Raw genomic sequence first — 16340 nt, 5'->3', positions numbered from 1 at the left:
AATCCCAGGGAAGGGACGTACGTGAGTCAATGGGAGCTTCTTCACCACCAGCCCAGAACTGAATTCCAGGGATTTTGCACATCCTGATACGCAACAAGTGATGGGAGCTCTGCCCTCGTCCTTCCCAGCCTCACTCAGCAGCTCCACCCGAAGGAAACGCTCCTAGGAAACAAGGGAAAAAGGGAATATCACCCGTCAGAGGGAGCTGAGGGGCTGGAACAGGTTGTTCCATTATTTTTTTAACCCCTATGGAAGTGACTTGGAACGTGATGGGATTTAAAGAAGGAACAAACCCCCAAATTCCTGGGGATGAAGAAACTCTGGCAGAAGCCAATGGCAGGAAGGAAATAAAGGAAGGAAATAAAGGAAGAGCTGGAAGCCACTGGAGGCAGAGAAAAGGGAACCTACACAGTTCCATGGAGATAAGAACTCAGGATCTGTGGAAAACAACACCCAAATGCAGGGAATGTGGGAAAAACCCCACTGCAATCTTGTGTCTTCCTACTGGAATCTCTTCATGGAGCAGCAAAATGCAGGAATAAAAGCAATTCCTGCTATTCTGGGGTGTGCCAGCACAAGGAACAGTCCACGGCATGAATCCTAGGATCAGGGTGGATCTCAGGATAATCCTTTGGTGCAGTGGGCCTTAAATGAGCCCACAGCAGGATTTCCTTGCCCTGGGAAGGTTTCACTTACTCCAGCCAACATTAAAAGGTTTTCCAGGGATTTGGACATCAGCAGGCACTTCTTGGCTCGGGTCACGGCCACGTAGAGCAGGTTCCACTCATCCTCAGGGGTCCTGCCTAGGACGGAGGAGAGATGATCCATGGATTTAGGGAACAAGGATGAACAGCTCTGTGGTTCTTCCAATGCCTCAACCAGCTTGGATGAGGCTTGGAGCAAGCTGGGATAGTGAGAAGTGTCGCTGCCCATGGAATTGGATGGGCTTTAAGGTCCTTTCCAACCCAAACCATTCCAGGATTCCATTTCTGGAAGGACAGAGGGTGTTTCTCTGGGAAAGCAGGAATTGGCAGGTCCTGAGTTTGCTCTGCAGGTCCCCACACCATCAACAGCTCCTGCCTCATCCCACATTCCTCCCTCCAGGCAAAGGCAGGACTCTGCACACCCGGAGAAGCCACTCCCAGCTTCCCGTTTTCCTGTTTGGGGCACAGGCTTGGCTCCTGAGGAGCTCCCCAGCCCCTGGATCCCCTCTGCTCCCTGGGCAGAGAGCAGCTCCTCCAAAACATGAGCCCCCGGGAAGCAGTTCCTTTCCCAAGGCTGGGTTGGTCTTTGTTGCTACGCAGCTCCAAGCGGGAATATTCATGGAATTGGACAATCCTTAGGGTTGGAAAAGATGTGCAGGAGAATGGGGGAGGAGAAGTGATTTTAATAGGAAAAATCCCTGGGAGGGCTCTGAAAACAGGTACAAACTTTCCCTTTCTTCTCCTTACTGTGTTTGGACACAGGATCCTGGAATCAGGGAATCAGGGAATCATTTAGGTTGGGAAAGGCCTCTGAGGCATTGAGTCCAACCATTCCCAGCACTGCCAAGGCCACCACTGCCCACATCCCCAGGTGCCACATCCACAGGGATTTGGAATCCCTCTGGGAATGGCGACTCCACCCCTGCCCTGGGCAGCCCATTCCAATGCTTTCCAACCTTTTCCATGGAGAAATTTTCCCTAAAATCCAATCAAAACCTCCCCTGGCCCAGCCTGAGGCCGTTCCCTCTCTCCTGTCCCTGTTCCCTGCGAGCAGAGCCCGACCCCCCCGGCTGCCCCCTCCTGTCAGGGACTTGTGCAGAGCCACAAGGTCCCCCCGGAGCCTCCTTTGCTCCAGCCTGAGCCCCTTTCCAGCTCCCTCAGCTGCTCCAGACCCTTCCCAGCTCTGTTCCCATGCTCCAGCCCCTCACCACACTTTTCTTTCCCACTTTTTGGGATTCCCTTACCAGGAATGATGTTCATTCCCCTCAGGAAAGCCCCACTGACAGAAGGGATTTGCACAAAATCATCTGCAACGCAAACGGTGTCGAATTCCAGGCCTTTGGCTTGGTGGACGGTCCCGATGAGAAAATCTGGATCCAGCAGGTGTGGAAAAAAAGAAGGAAAAAGGATCAGTCCCTGCAGCAAAAATGGTATTGTTAATTTAATTTAATTTAATTTCATTTAATTTCATTTTTCATTCTGCTTCCAATCCCCTTCTCCCAAATTTAAATGGGGAGCAAAGCTCCTCTGGGGGGAATCCAGATGGATGAAGGGATCTTTGTGCCAAGGGAGATTCCTGGTTGGCATCCGAAGCTCCAGCCACATTCCCAAACAGCAATGCTCTGTATTTGAGGAATTTTCTACTTGATTGCTTTGTCCCCTCCCCAAATTCCAACAGGAATCCCAAACGGGCAGGGACACCTCCCACTATCCCAGGCTGCTCCAGCCCCAATGTCCAGCCTGGCCTTGGACACTGCCAGGGATCCAGGGGCAGCCCCAGCTGCTCTGGGAATTCCATTCCAGCCCCTGCCCACCCTCCCAGCCAGCAATTCCCAATTCCCAATCTCCCATCCAGCCCTGCCCTCTGGCACTGGGAAGCCATTCCCTGGCTCCTGGCCCTCCATGCCTTGGCCCCAGTCCCTCTGCAGCTCTCCTGGAGCCCCTTCAGGCCCTGCAAGGGGCTCTCAGCTCTCCCTGGAGCCTTCCCTTCTCCAGGGGAACATTCCCAGCTCTCCCAGCCTGGCTCCAGAGCAGAGCGGCTCCAATCCCAAAAGCTCCTGTTCCACCTCCTTTCTCCCTAAAAACCCAACTCAGCCCAGCCGCAGCCGTTCTGCAGGATGAGGAGGATTCCCAGCCGGAGCAGGGCTGGCAAACAGCTCCACTTGGGCTCCTGGCTCAGGGACACAACGTGCGCCCACCTGCCAGCGATTCCCGGGACACGTGGCTTCCCTGAATCCTCTGCACCAGCTCCGGGATCCGTTCCCTGTGTTTCTCCACGATGGAAATCTTCAGCTGCAGCTCTCTGTCGTCGACGTGCTCCGCGTATTCCTTCAGTCCGATGAATCCCTCGGTTTCTTCCCATTTCTTGATGAAGGAATCGTTAATCACGAGGTTTGCTGGAAGGGAGGATGAGTTGATTTGATATCTTTTCGTTTTTAATGAAAGGTTTAATGGAGGTTCTTCCATCCTGCATTAAGCTCCCTTTTGTTTTCCGGCTGCCAAAGGAATTTTCCTGGAAGTTCGCCTCACGAAAAATTGGGAATAACATCCATGTAATCAATGATTTGGGGTAAATTGGTGAATCCTTTGTTTTCTCCATAAAAGATTCGTCTGCTGCTGCTGGATTTTAAAGGAGGGATTTTTATCCTGAATTTTTATCCTGAATTTTTTTTCCTGAATTTTATTCCTGATTTTTTTTCCTGAATTTTTATCCTGATTTTTTTTTCCTGAATTTTATCCTGAATTCTTTTTTCCTGACTTTTATCCTGAATTTTGGTCCTGAATTCTTTTCCCTGAATTTTTATCCTGATTTTTTTCCTGAATTTTATCCTGAATTTTTTCCTTAATTTTTTTTCTCCTGAATTTTTTCCTTAATTTTTTCCCCTGAATTTTATCCTGAATTTTTTTCCCTGAATTTTTTTCCTCCTGAATTTTTTTCCTCCTGATTTTTTTCCTGAATTTTATCTAGAATTTTGTTCCTGATTTTTTTCCCTGACTTTTTATCCTGAATTTTATTCCATATTTTAAAGGAAATTTTAAAAAGGGAGCTTTACAACCAAAACAATCCAGGCAGAGCCTAAGATAAATCCAAAATGATCTAAAATTCAAAAACAGAAGGAAAAAATCCCAAATTCTGGGTTTACTCCCACTGAAAAGAAGGAGTCACAGTGGAAAGCTGGGAAAAGGTGCCTGACAATCCCCAAATTTTGGGAATTCTGGAATTAAGCAGCTAAAATAGCCCAGCCTGTTATAAAACCATTAAAAAAATCACATTTTGACCAAAAAATGAATGAGGAAATACAAAATTAACCATCAAAAAGGGCTTTAATTTCCAGCAAAACCAAAAAAATCCCAGGAAAAAGAAGGAGAAGGAAATACTCACAGTTCTGCCGGACATCTGCAGGTTGGCTGAGCTTCCAAATGTCATAAATTCTGCTTAGGCCAAATCTTGCCAATCCCTAAAACACAGACAAAATTATTATTATTATTATTATTAAAATAATTCTATTACTAATCATAAATAATAAAGAATCAACAACAATCAAGAAACATTATATTATTAATAATAATTATAATATTGCCGACATTTAAAATAGTATTATTAATTTTATTATTATTATTAATAATAGTAACAATAGTAATAATTGAGTCTATTGTATTTTCAATTCGATTTATTCCGAACTGCCAAAGATTTTCAGTCCTGAGCAGTTCAAACCCTCCTTGAATTGGAATTTGGCTGGGAAAAGGATGGAGAATTTGAAATATCAGCCTAAAATTCCCCAAATCAGGCTCCAAGCCTGGTGAAATTCCCAAAATCAGGCTCCAAACCTGACAGAATTCCCAAAATCAGGCTCCAAACCTGGTGAAATTCCCCAAATCAGGCTCCAAGCTCTCCAGCTTCCACCAGTTTTGTTGCCTCTCAAGAGAACATGGAAAATGGTTGTTCTTTCCCTATTTTTCCACCCAGCCTGCAATTCCAGATGATTTTTATTCCCATAATGCAGGAATGCTGTGCCAAAGGCAGCCAGAGCTGCCTGAAATCCTTGGAATTACTTCTTCCACCCATCCATCCCTCTTTCCCTGCTCCACTCCTCATAAAAACGGGACAAAGAAGTCTAAAAATGGGATGAGGCCTGCACAGCTTGGAGAATAAGGGCATCCCTGGGCACAAGAAATTCCTGCTTTTTCCTGGAATGTTCATTTAAATCCTTGGAATTACTTCTTCCAGCCATCCATCCCTCTTTCCCTGCTCCACTCCTCATAAAAACGGGACAAAGAAGTCTAAAAATGGGATGAGGCCTGGTCAGGTTGGAGAGTAACAGCTCCAAACAACTTCCAAGGCCACAAGAAATTCCTGCTTTTTCCTGGAATGTTCATTTAAATCCTTGCAGTGGCTTGTCCCAGCCATCCATCCCTCTTTCCCTGCTCCACTCCTCATAAAAACGGGACAAAGAAGCCTAAAACCAGGATGAGGCCTGCACAGCTTGGAGAACAAGGACATCCCTGGGCACAAGAAATTCCTGCTTTTTCCTGGAATGTTCATTTAAATCCTTGGAATTACTTCTTCCAGCCATCCATCCCTCTTTCCCTGCTCCACTCCTCATAAAAACGGGACAAAGAAGTCTAAAAATGGGATGAGGCCTGCACAGCTTGGAGAATAAGGGCGTCCCTGGGCACAAGAAATTCCTGCTTTTTCCTGGAATGTTCATGTAAATCCTTGGAATTACTTCTTCCAGCCATCCATCCCTCTTTCCCTGCTCCACTCCTCATAAAAACGGGACAAAGAAGTCTAAAAATGGGATGAGGCCTGCACAGCTTGGAGAACAAGGACATCCCTGGGCACAAGAAATTCCTGCTTTTTCCTGGAATGTTCATGTAAATCCTTGGAATTACTTCTTCCAGCCATCTATCCCTCTTTCCCTGCTCCATTCCTCATAAAAACGGGACAAAGAAGTCTAAAAATGGGATGAGGCCTGGTCAGGTTGGAGAGTAACAGCTCCAAACAACTTCCAAGGCCACAAGAAATTCCTGCTTTTTCCTGGAATGTTCATTTAAATCCTTGGAATTACTTCTTCCACCCATCCATCCCTCTTTCCCTGCTCCACTCCTCATAAAAACGGGACAAAGAAGTCTAAAAATGGGATGAGGCCTGCACAGCTTGGAGAATAAGGGCGTCCCTGGGCACAAGAAATTCCTGCTTTTTCCTGGAATGTTCATGTAAATCCTTGGAATTACTTCTTCCAGCCATCCATCCCTCTTTCCCTGCTCCATTCCTCATAAAAACGGGACAAAGAAGTCTAAAAATGGGATGAGGCCTGCACAGCTTGGAGAATAAGGGCGTCCCTGGGCACAAGAAATTCCTGCTTTTTCCTGGAATGTTCATTTAAATCCTTGGAATTACTTCTTCCAGCCATCCATCCCTCTTTCCCTGCTCCACTCCTCATAAAAACGGGACAAAGAAGTCTAAAAATGGGATGAGGCCTGGTCAGGTTGGAGAATAAGGGCGTCCCTGGGCACAAGAAATTCCTGCTTTTTCCTGGAATGTTCATGTAAATCCTTGGAATTACTTCTTCCAGCCATCCATCCCTCTTTCCCTGCTCCACTCCTCATAAAAACGGGACAAAGAAGTCTAAAAATGGGATGAGGCCTGCACAGCTTGGAGAATAAGGGCGTCCCTGGGCACAAGAAATTCCTGCTTTTTCCTGGAATGTTCATTTAAATCCTTGGAATTACTTCTTCCAGCCATCCATCCCTCTTTCCCTGCTCCACTCCTCATAAAAACGGGACAAAGAAGTCTAAAAATGGGATGAGGCCTGCACAGCTTGGAGAATAAGGGCGTCCCTGGGCACAAGAAATTCCTGCTTTTTCCTGGAATGTTCATTTAAATCCTTGGAATTACTTCTTCCAGCCATCCATCCCTCTTTCCCTGCTCCACTCCTCATAAAAACGGGACAAAGAAGTCTAAAAATGGGATGAGGCCTGCACAGCTTGGAGAATAAGGGCGTCCCTGGGCACAAGAAATTCCTGCTTTTTCCTGGAATGTTGACTGAAATCCTTGGAACCGGACTGGGAAGCCCTGCTGGCTGCCCCCCCTCACCCCAATGACGTGGATTTTGGCCGGGGGGTCTCTCCCGGTGAATTCCACGGCGTCCTCAAACACGTTCCAGTTGCTCCGGGACAGCACGGCCATCCTCCCGGCGCGGCCTCCCCTCACGTCTCCTGCAGCAGCAATTCCCGGTTATCCGCGGCCATTCCCAGCAGGAATTCCGTCCCAACGCCCCCATCCATCAGGATGATCGATTGATTGATCGATTGATTGAGGATTGATTGATCGATTGATTGATTGACTGCTTCGTTTTTTAATTCTTTATGACTAATAGTCACTGGGAAGTGAATTGGATGAATCAAAGAATTCACTTGTTAAGTATTATTAATTTAATTAATCCGTTAATTCATGTTTATTAATAATTCCCCTTTTAGGCACGGAAAGATTTTACCTTTGGAACTGGAATTTCACTTTAATTTAAGCTTTTTAATGTAAAGGTTCTTCATTTAATGAATTCTTGGCTCATCTTGATGAGCAGCATTTATTGTTAACATTTATTATCAATACTTATTATTGATTTAGTTTTATAAATTTAATTGTTCAATTTGAAACTTTAATTTCAATTCTTAAGCTAATTTTCTTAATTTAATTGTTAATATTTATTACTGATAGTCCTTATTAATTTCGTTTTATACAGATAATTTTTTTATATTTTAAACCTAAATTTCACTTTCAATTTAATTTTTAAATGTAAAGTTTTAAAATTTAATTAATTCCTGACTAATATTTATCAATAGTATTTATTATTAATATTTATTATCAATATTCAAATTGATTTCATTCCATTATTTAATTTTAAACCTTAATTTTAATTCTTAAGCTAATTTTCTTAATTCAATTGTTAATATTTATTACTAATAGTCCTCATTAATTTAGCTTTATGCATTTAAAGTTTCTACATTTGAAACTTAAATTTCCTTCTAAATTTATTTTTTAATCTTCTTAATTTAATTAATTCCTGGCTCATCTTTATCAGCAGTATTTATTAACATTTATTATCAGTTTAGTTTAATAAATTTAATTACTGAATCTTAAACTTTGATTTGAATTCTTAAACTTTCTTGATTTGTTAACATGTATTATTAATATTTATCTTTAATATTGTTACTTAGTTTCAAAAATTCAATCGATCTTTTAATCCTAAACTTAAGTTTACATTTTAAAATTAATTTCCTTACTTCAATGAATTGTTAATATGTATTAATATTTATCATTAGCATCATTATTTAGTTACAAATCTAATAATTCTTTTACATTTTTAGCCTTTAATGTTAACTTTAAATTTCTAAACGAATTCTCTTAATTTATTTACTCTTTATATTTATTATTACTTATTACTATTAAATTTTATTAATTTAATAACATTTTTATAAATATAAACCGAAATTTAATGTTAAATTGACATTTTTAGACTAATTTTCTTAATTTATTTGTTATTAGTTTAATTCATAATATTATTCATTCAGTTTTATAAATTTAACTAATTTGTTTCAAACTTTAAACGTAAATTAAATTTTAAATTTAAATTTCAAACTTAAACTCTGAATTTAATTACTGATCAATATTTATTATTAATATTATTTATTTAATTTCATAAATTTAGTTCAAGTTTTGACTTTTAAAGTCAATTTAATCATAAATTTGAACTTTTAAATGAAACAGTATCAACGTAACGATTGGTATTTATTAATATTATTAATATTTTAATATTTATTTTATTTTTTCTCTTTTATTATTTTATTGTTTATATTTTATTATTTATTTAATTTTAGGAAATTATTTTTCTATTTTACGATACTTTGATAGTTTTATATTTCATTTTTCATTTAATATTGACATTTTTATGACTTTAATATTTACATTTGAATGAATTTCATTATTACTTTAATATTTACATTTTTAATGAATTTAATATCTACATTTTTAATTTAATGTTAGAAAATTAATTCAATATTTATTTTCAACCATATTTTAAATTTAAATTAATTTCAAATTAAATTTAAATAAATTTTAAATTAAATTTAAATTACATTTTAAATTAAATTTAAATTAAATTTAAATACTTTTAAAATTAAATTTAAATTAAATTTAAATAAATTTTAAATGAAATCTAAATGAAATGCAAATTAAAGTTAAATTAAATTAACATTAAAATTAAATACATTTAAATGAAATCTAAATAAAATTTAAATAAAATCTAAATAAATTTTAAATAAGATTTAAATAAAATCTAAATATGATCTAAATAGAATCTAAATAAGATTTAAATAAAATCTAAAGAAATTTTAAATGAAATCTAAATAAAATCTAAATAAAATTTAAATAAGATCTAAATAAAATTTAAGTAAGATCTAAATAAAATCTAAATAAAATTTAAATATAATCTAAATAGAATCTAAATAAAATTTAAATAAAATTTATTAGTTTTAACTGAAATCTAAATAAAATCTAAATAAAATTTAAATAAAATCTAAATAAAATTTGAATAAGATCTAAATAAAATTTAAGTAAGATCTAAATAAAATTTAAGTAAGATCTAAATAAAATCGAAATAAAATTTAAATATAATCTAAATAGAATCTAAATAAAATCTAAATAAAATCTAAATAAAATTTAAATAAAATTCAAACCGTTAAATTGTATCAATTTCATCACCCTTTAATATTTATTAAATAATAATAATAATCTTAATATAATAATAATAATAAATAATAATAATATTATAATATTATTTAATTATATATAATATATATATAATATATATAATTATTATATATATTATATATATAATATATATATAATATAGATATTATATATATAATAATTATAATAACCTTAATATAATAATAATAATAATATAATAACTAATCTTATTATTTAGAGTGAGCTAATGAATCCATCCCGATTCAGATCCCAAACCACTCCAATTCCTCGGGAATCTCTCCCCCGTTCCCAATCCCACCTCACCCTTTTGGTTTCCTCCCACCAAGGTTTTATTGCGGATCCCTTTGCACACATCCAGGATCGCGGCTCCCACGTAGGCGATTTCGGGGCCAAAGCGGAAACTCTGCACGGAAAAATCCCGGCATCAGCAGGAAAAGCACAGGGAACTGCTGGAACCTCTCGAAGTATTGCTCTGTATGGAATGACGGCATTCCCACCGAGCTTCTGGACAGCTTTCCTCGTGGAAAAAGCATCAAAATCCCCCAAATATTCCAGGAAATCCTGGTCATTCTTAGACCAAAATCACACAATTCCCACCAACTTTCTCTTGGAAAGAGCACCAAAATCCCCCAAAATATTCCAGGAAATCCTGGTCGTTCTTAAAATCTTCTGGAAACTTTGCTCTTGGAAAAAGCACCAAAATCCCCCAAAATATTCCTGGAAATCCTGGTCGTTCTTAAAATCTAATGGAAATTTTGCTCTTGGAAAAAGCACCAAAATCCCCCAAAATATTCCTGGAAATCCTGGTCGTTCTTAAATCCTTCTGGAAACTTTGCTCTTGGAAAAAGCACCAAAATCCCCCAAAATATTCCTGGAAATCCTGGTCACTCTTAAATCCAAATTATGCAATTCCCAGCAACCTTCAGGAGAATTTGTCTCCTGGAAAAAGCATCAAAATCCCCCAAAATATTCCAGGAAATCCTGGTCGTTCTTAAAATCTAATGGAAATTTTGCTCCTGGAAAAAGCATCAAAATCCCCCTCAAAATATTCCTGGAAATCCTGGTCATTCTTAGACCCAAAGTACACCATTCCCACCAACCTTTTGGAGACCTTTTTCATGGAAAAAGCATCAAAATCCCCCTCAAAATATTCCTGGAAATCCTGGTCACTCTTAAATCCAAATTATGCAATTCCCAGCAACCTTCAGGAGAATTTGTCTCCTGGAAAAAGCATCAAAATCCCCCAAAATATTCCAGGAAATCCTGGTCGTTCTTAGACCAAAATCACACAATTCCCACCAACTTTCAGGACATCCTTTCTCTTGGAAAAAGCATCAAAATCCCCCCAAATATTCCTGGAAATCCTGGTCATTCTTAGACCCAAAGTACACCATTCCCACCAACCTTTTGGAGACCTTTTTCATGGAAAAAGCATCAAAATCCCCCAAAATATTCCTGGAAATCCTGGTCATTCTTAAATCCAAATTATGCAATTCCCAGCAACCTTCAGGAGAATTTTTCTCCTGGAAAAAGCATCAAAATCCCCCCAAAATATTCCTGGAAATCCTGGTCATTCTTAGACCCAAAGTACACCATTCCCACCAACCTTTTGGAGACCTTTTTCATGGAAAAAGCACCAAAATCCCCCAAAACATTCCTGGAAATCCTGGTCATTCTTAAATCCAAATTATGCAATTCCCAGCAACCTTCAGGAGAATTTGTCTCCTGGAAAAAGCATCAAAATCCCCCTCAAAATATTCCAGGAAATCCTGGTCATTCTTAGACCAAAATCACACAATTCCCACCAACTTTCAACACATCCTTTCTCTTGGAAAAAGCAACAAATTCCCCCCAAATATTCCTGGAAATCCTGGTCATTCTTAGACCCAAAGTACACCATTCCCACCAACCTTTTGGAGACCTTTTTCATGGAAAAAGCATCAAAATCCCCTAAAATATTCCTGGAAATCCTGGTCACTCTTAAATCCAAATTATGCAATTCCCAGCAACCTTCAGGAGAATTTGTCTCCGGAAAAAGCATCAAAATCCCCCAAAATATTCCTGAAATCCTGGTCATTCTTAGACCAAAATCACACAATTCCCACCAACTTTCAGGACATCCTTTCTCTTGGAAAAAGCATCAAAATCCCCCCAAATATTCCTGGAAATCCTGGTCATTCTTAGACCCAAAGTACACCATTCCCACCAACCTTTTGGAGACCTTTTTCATGGAAAAAGCATCAAAATCCCCCTCAAAATATTCCTGGAAATCCTGGTCACTCTTAAATCCAAATTATGCAATTCCCAGCAACATTCAGGAGAATTTGTCTCCTGGAAAAAGCACCAAAATCCCCCAAAATATTCCAGGAAATCCTGGTCGTTCTTAAAATCTTCTGGAAATTTTGCTCGTGGAAAAAGCATCAAAATCCCCCTCAAAATATTCCAGGAAATCCTGGTCATTCTTAGACCCAAAGTACACCATTCCCACCAACCTTTTGGAGACCTTTTTCATGGAAAAAGCATCAAAATCCCCCTCAAAATATTCCTGGAAATCCTGGTCACTCTTAAATCCAAATTATGCAATTCCCAGCAACCTTCAGGAGAATTTGTCTCCTGGAAAAAGCATCAAAATCCCCCAAAATATTCCAGGAAATCCTGGTCGTTCTTAGACCAAAATCACACAATTCCCACCAACTTTCAGGACATCCTTTCTCTTGGAAAAAGCATCAAAATCCCCCCAAATATTCCTGGAAATCCTGGTCATTCTTAGACCCAAAGCACACCATTCCCACCAACCTTTTGGAGACCTTTTTCATGGAAAAAGCATCAAAATCCCCCTCAAAATATTCCTGGAAATCCTGGTCACTCTTAAATCCAAATTATGCAATTCCCAGCAACATTCAGGAGAATTTGTCTCCTGGAAAAAGCATCAAAATCCCCCAAAATATTCCAGGAAATCCTGGTCGTTCTTAAAATCTTCTGGAAATTTTGCTCGTGGAAAAAGCATCAAAATCCCCCTCAAAATATTCCAGGAAATCCTGGTCATTCTTAGACCAAAATCACACAATTCCCACCAACTTTCAGGACATCCTTTCTCTTGGAAAGAGCATCAAAATCCCCCAAAATATTCCAGGAAATCCTGGTCATTCTTAAATCCAAATGATACAATTCCCACCAACTTTCAACACATCCTATCTCTTGGAAAAAGCATCAAAATCCCCCCAAAATATTCCTGGAAATCCTGGTCATTCTTAGACCCAAAGTACACCATTCCCACCAACTCTTTGGAGACCTTTTTCATGGAAAAAGCACCAAAATCCCCCAAAACATTCCTGGAAATCCTGGTCATTCTTAAATCCAAATTATGCAATTCCCAGCAACCTTCAGGAGAATTTGTCTCCTGGAAAAAGCATCAAAATCCCCCTCAAAATATTCCAGGAAATCCTGGTCATTCTTAGACCAAAATCACACAATTCCCACCAACTTTCAACACATCCTTTCTCTTGGAAAAAGCAACAAATCCCCCAAATATTCCTGGAAATCCTGGTCATTCTTAGACCCAAAGTACACCATTCCCACCAACCTTTTGGAGACCTTTTTCATGGAAAAAGCATCAAAATCCCCCTCAAAATATTCCTGGAAATCCTGGTCACTCTTAAATCCAAATTATGCAATTCCCAGCAACCTTCAGGAGAATTTGTCTCCTGGAAAAAGCATCAAAATCCCCCAAAATATTCCTGAAATCCTGGTCATTCTTAGACCAAAATCACACAATTCCCACCAACTTTCAACACATCCTTTCTCTTGGAAAGAGCAACAAATTCCCCCCAAATATTCCTGGAAATCCTGGTCATTCTTAGACCCAAAGTACACCATTCCCACCAACCTTTTGGAGACCTTTTTCATGGAAAAAGCATCAAAATCCCCCTCAAAATATTCCTGGAAATCCTGGTCACTCTTAAATCCAAATTATGCAATTCCCAGCAACCTTCAGGAGAATTTGTCTCCTGGAAAAAGCATCAAAATCCCCCAAAATATTCCAGGAAATCCTGGTCGTTCTTAAAATCTTCTGGAAACTTTGCTCTTGGAAAAAGCATCAAAATCCCCCTCAAAATATTCCTGGAAATCCTGGTCATTCTTAGACCCAAAGTACACCATTCCCATCAACTCTTTGGAGACTTTTTCATGGAAAAAGCATCAAAATCCCCCTCAAAATATTCCTGGAAATCCTGGTCACTCTTAAATCCAAATTATGCAATTCCCAGCAACCTTCAGGAGAATTTGTCTCCTGGAAAAAGCATCAAAATCCCCCAAAATATTCCTGAAATCCTGGTCATTCTTAGACCAAAATCACACAATTCCCACCAACTTTCAACACATCCTTTCTCTTGGAAAGAGCAACAAATTCCCCCCAAATATTCCTGGAAATCCTGGTCATTCTTAGACCCAAAGTACACCATTCCCACCAACCTTTTGGAGACTTTTTCATGGAAAAAGCATCAAAATCCCCCTCAAAATATTCCTGGAAATCCTGGTCACTCTTAAATCCAAATTATGCAATTCCCAGCAACCTTCAGGAGAATTTGTCTCCTGGAAAAAGCATCAAAATCCCCCAAAATATTCCAGGAAATCCTGGTCGTTCTTAAAATCTTCTGGAAACTTTGCTCTTGGAAAAAGCATCAAAATCCCGCTCAAAATATTCCTGGAAATCCTGGTCATTCTTAAAATCTTCTGGAGAACTTTTCTCTTGGAAAGAGCACCAAAACCCCTCAAAATATTCCTAGAAATCCTGGCCACGGGCAGGGACACCTCCCAGTGTCCCAGGCTGCTCCAAGCCCCAATGTCCAGCCTGGCCTTGGACATTCCAGGGATCCAGGGGCAGCCCCAGCTGCTCTGGGAATTCCATTCCAGCCCCTGCCCACCCTCCCAGCCAGCAACTCCCAATTCCCAATCTCCCATCCAGCCCTGCCCTCTGGCACTGGGAAGCCATTCCCTGGCTCCTGTCCCTCCATGCCTTGGCCCCAGTCCCTCTGCAGCTCTCCTGGAGCCCCTTTAGGCCCAGAATGTGCTGGAAGCTCTCCCTGGATCCTTCTCCCCTCCAGGTGAACATTCCCAGCTCTCCCAGCCTGGCTCCAGCCCTGGGAGCAGCTCCATGGATTCCTCTGGATTTCCTCCAGCAGTTCCAGGTCCTGCTGCTGTTGGATCCCACAGCTGGATCCAGCATTCCAGGTACAATCTCCTCAAAAGAAAGGATCTCCCTGAAACAAGGTCTCTATCCCAGCTCCCACTTTTCCAGCCACGGGATGGGATCACTCCACTAAAGGCCCACAAGTGCTGGATTCTCCAGCAATCCAGGGAAAAGCAAACCCTGCAGGGTGCCAAACTGCAGGAAGTGTGCCTGTTAAAGCCTTCCCACTGGATTTGGGCTGTATCCATGGAAAACCGTGCCCTCACCTGGGTCAGGTAGTACACGTGGGTGTGAGGCAGCGCGTAAAGGGTGTTGACGGCCCCTCGGAAGGTGTAAATCTGCTGGTGAGGGTCTCCCACCAGGATTTTCCCACATTTTTGGGACTGCACAATATCCACGATGGCTGCAGGGAAAAACATGGGATGGTGAGGGAAGAACCTGCTCCAAACTCAGGGCTGACGAAGGAAAAGCTCGGTTGGGATCGTGAGGGAGGAACCTGCTCCAAACCCAAGGGAAAGCTCAGGTAAAATGGTAAAACCTGAGGGGTAAATTTATTGAAATTCCAAGTATTTAAGTTCAGACGCTTCTCCCACATCCCTGAGCACATGGAAATCCCCTCTGGAAGTGGGATTGGAGTTGCAGCTCCTGGAAAAACTCACCTGGAGTGCAATCCTGGGCTTCATCCACAAAAATGGCATCGTACCCTGAGAGCTGGGGCTTGCTGAGCTGCCAAAGCTTCAAATATCCTGAGGGAAAAAATCAGGAATTTCAGGGAGAGGGGAATTCCCTCGGCATAAACCAGCAGGATCTTTCAAACAAATCCCTTTTTTCCTTTTTTTTCCGGTTGTTTGGTACCATTTCTGGCCCTACTTCCTGCTTGGAATTTCCAGGACATTTGGAAGGGGTTGCAAAAAAATCTCTGTCTCCTTTTGCAATCTCAAATTTGATGACTCCAAACTTCTTAATGCCCCCAAAAATTCCCAGAAAAAGGTTTTTCCTAGTTATCTCTGGCACTATGCAGAGGAAAGGATGCGCTGGAAGCAACTTCCAACTTTTGGGCCTGAGTTTGAGCCACTAAAAAACCAGAATATCCTGAAAATCTGCACATTTTTGTCCTGGTGGGAGGAAAATTTGTTCATTTAATGGATTTTATAGATGAAAAATTGAGCCAGAGGGATATTCCCTGGTGAGCCAGTGGCAGGAAAAAAGGGATTTTCTCTTTCTGGATGCTCAGCCAGAAGTAGGAAGCATGAATCTGTTGATTTTTCCACTCCAGCCCTTTATCCCAAGGGATTTGCCATCTCTTTTACCATCACAAGTCATCTTGTATCTCTTCTCTGCGTCTCCATCCAGCTTCTTCATGTTGTGCCAAATCTCTTTGGCCTCTTCCACATTGATCTGAATTGGGAAAACACAAGGATTGGGATAAATCAGGGATCAATCCGTAAAATGGAATGGTTTGGGTGGGAAGGGACCTCAGAGCCCCTCCAGTGCCAGCCCTGCCATGGGCAGGGACACCTCCCACTGTCCCAGGCTGCTCCAGCCCCAATGTCCAGCCTGGCCTTGGACATTCCAGGGATCCAGGGGCAGCCCCAGCTGCTCTGGGAATTCCATTCCAGCCCCTGCCCACCCTCCCAGCCAGGAATTCCTTCCCCATATTCCATCTATCCCTGCCCTT

General features: G+C 40.5%; 1 protein-coding gene across 7 annotated transcripts in view; it reads right to left on the bottom strand.

The window, feature by feature from the left end:
- Positions 1–16340, bottom strand: part of FBH1 (F-box DNA helicase 1) — a 37303-nt gene that overhangs the window by 2421 nt on the left and 18542 nt on the right. For 6 of the 7 annotated variants that reach the window (XR_007202957.1, XM_048300181.1, XM_048300180.1 and 3 more), the window contains 10 exons: positions 15973–16060; positions 15322–15408; positions 14929–15065; positions 9778–9877; positions 6802–6923; positions 4087–4162; positions 2903–3100; positions 1949–2074; positions 697–803; positions 22–162 (listed from right to left, as the gene is read on the bottom strand). Coding sequence is in view for 6 of the 7 variants with exons in the window: in XM_048300181.1 (XP_048156138.1) it covers positions 22–162; positions 697–803; positions 1949–2074; positions 2903–3100; positions 4087–4162; positions 6802–6923; positions 9778–9877; positions 14929–15065; positions 15322–15408; positions 15973–16060 (1182 nt within the window). In the remaining variant the exon portion in view is untranslated. The remainder of the gene's footprint in view (positions 1–21; positions 163–696; positions 804–1948; positions 2075–2902; positions 3101–4086; positions 4163–6801; positions 6924–9777; positions 9878–14928; positions 15066–15321; positions 15409–15972; positions 16061–16340) is intronic. The other variant, XM_048300182.1, reaches the window with a different exon arrangement.

This window comes from Corvus hawaiiensis, chromosome 4 (assembly GCF_020740725.1).
Source record: "Corvus hawaiiensis isolate bCorHaw1 chromosome 4, bCorHaw1.pri.cur, whole genome shotgun sequence".
In the NCBI taxonomy this organism is placed as follows: Eukaryota; Metazoa; Chordata; class Aves; order Passeriformes; family Corvidae; genus Corvus; species Corvus hawaiiensis.
This window is presented reverse-complemented; position numbering and strand designations above follow the sequence as displayed.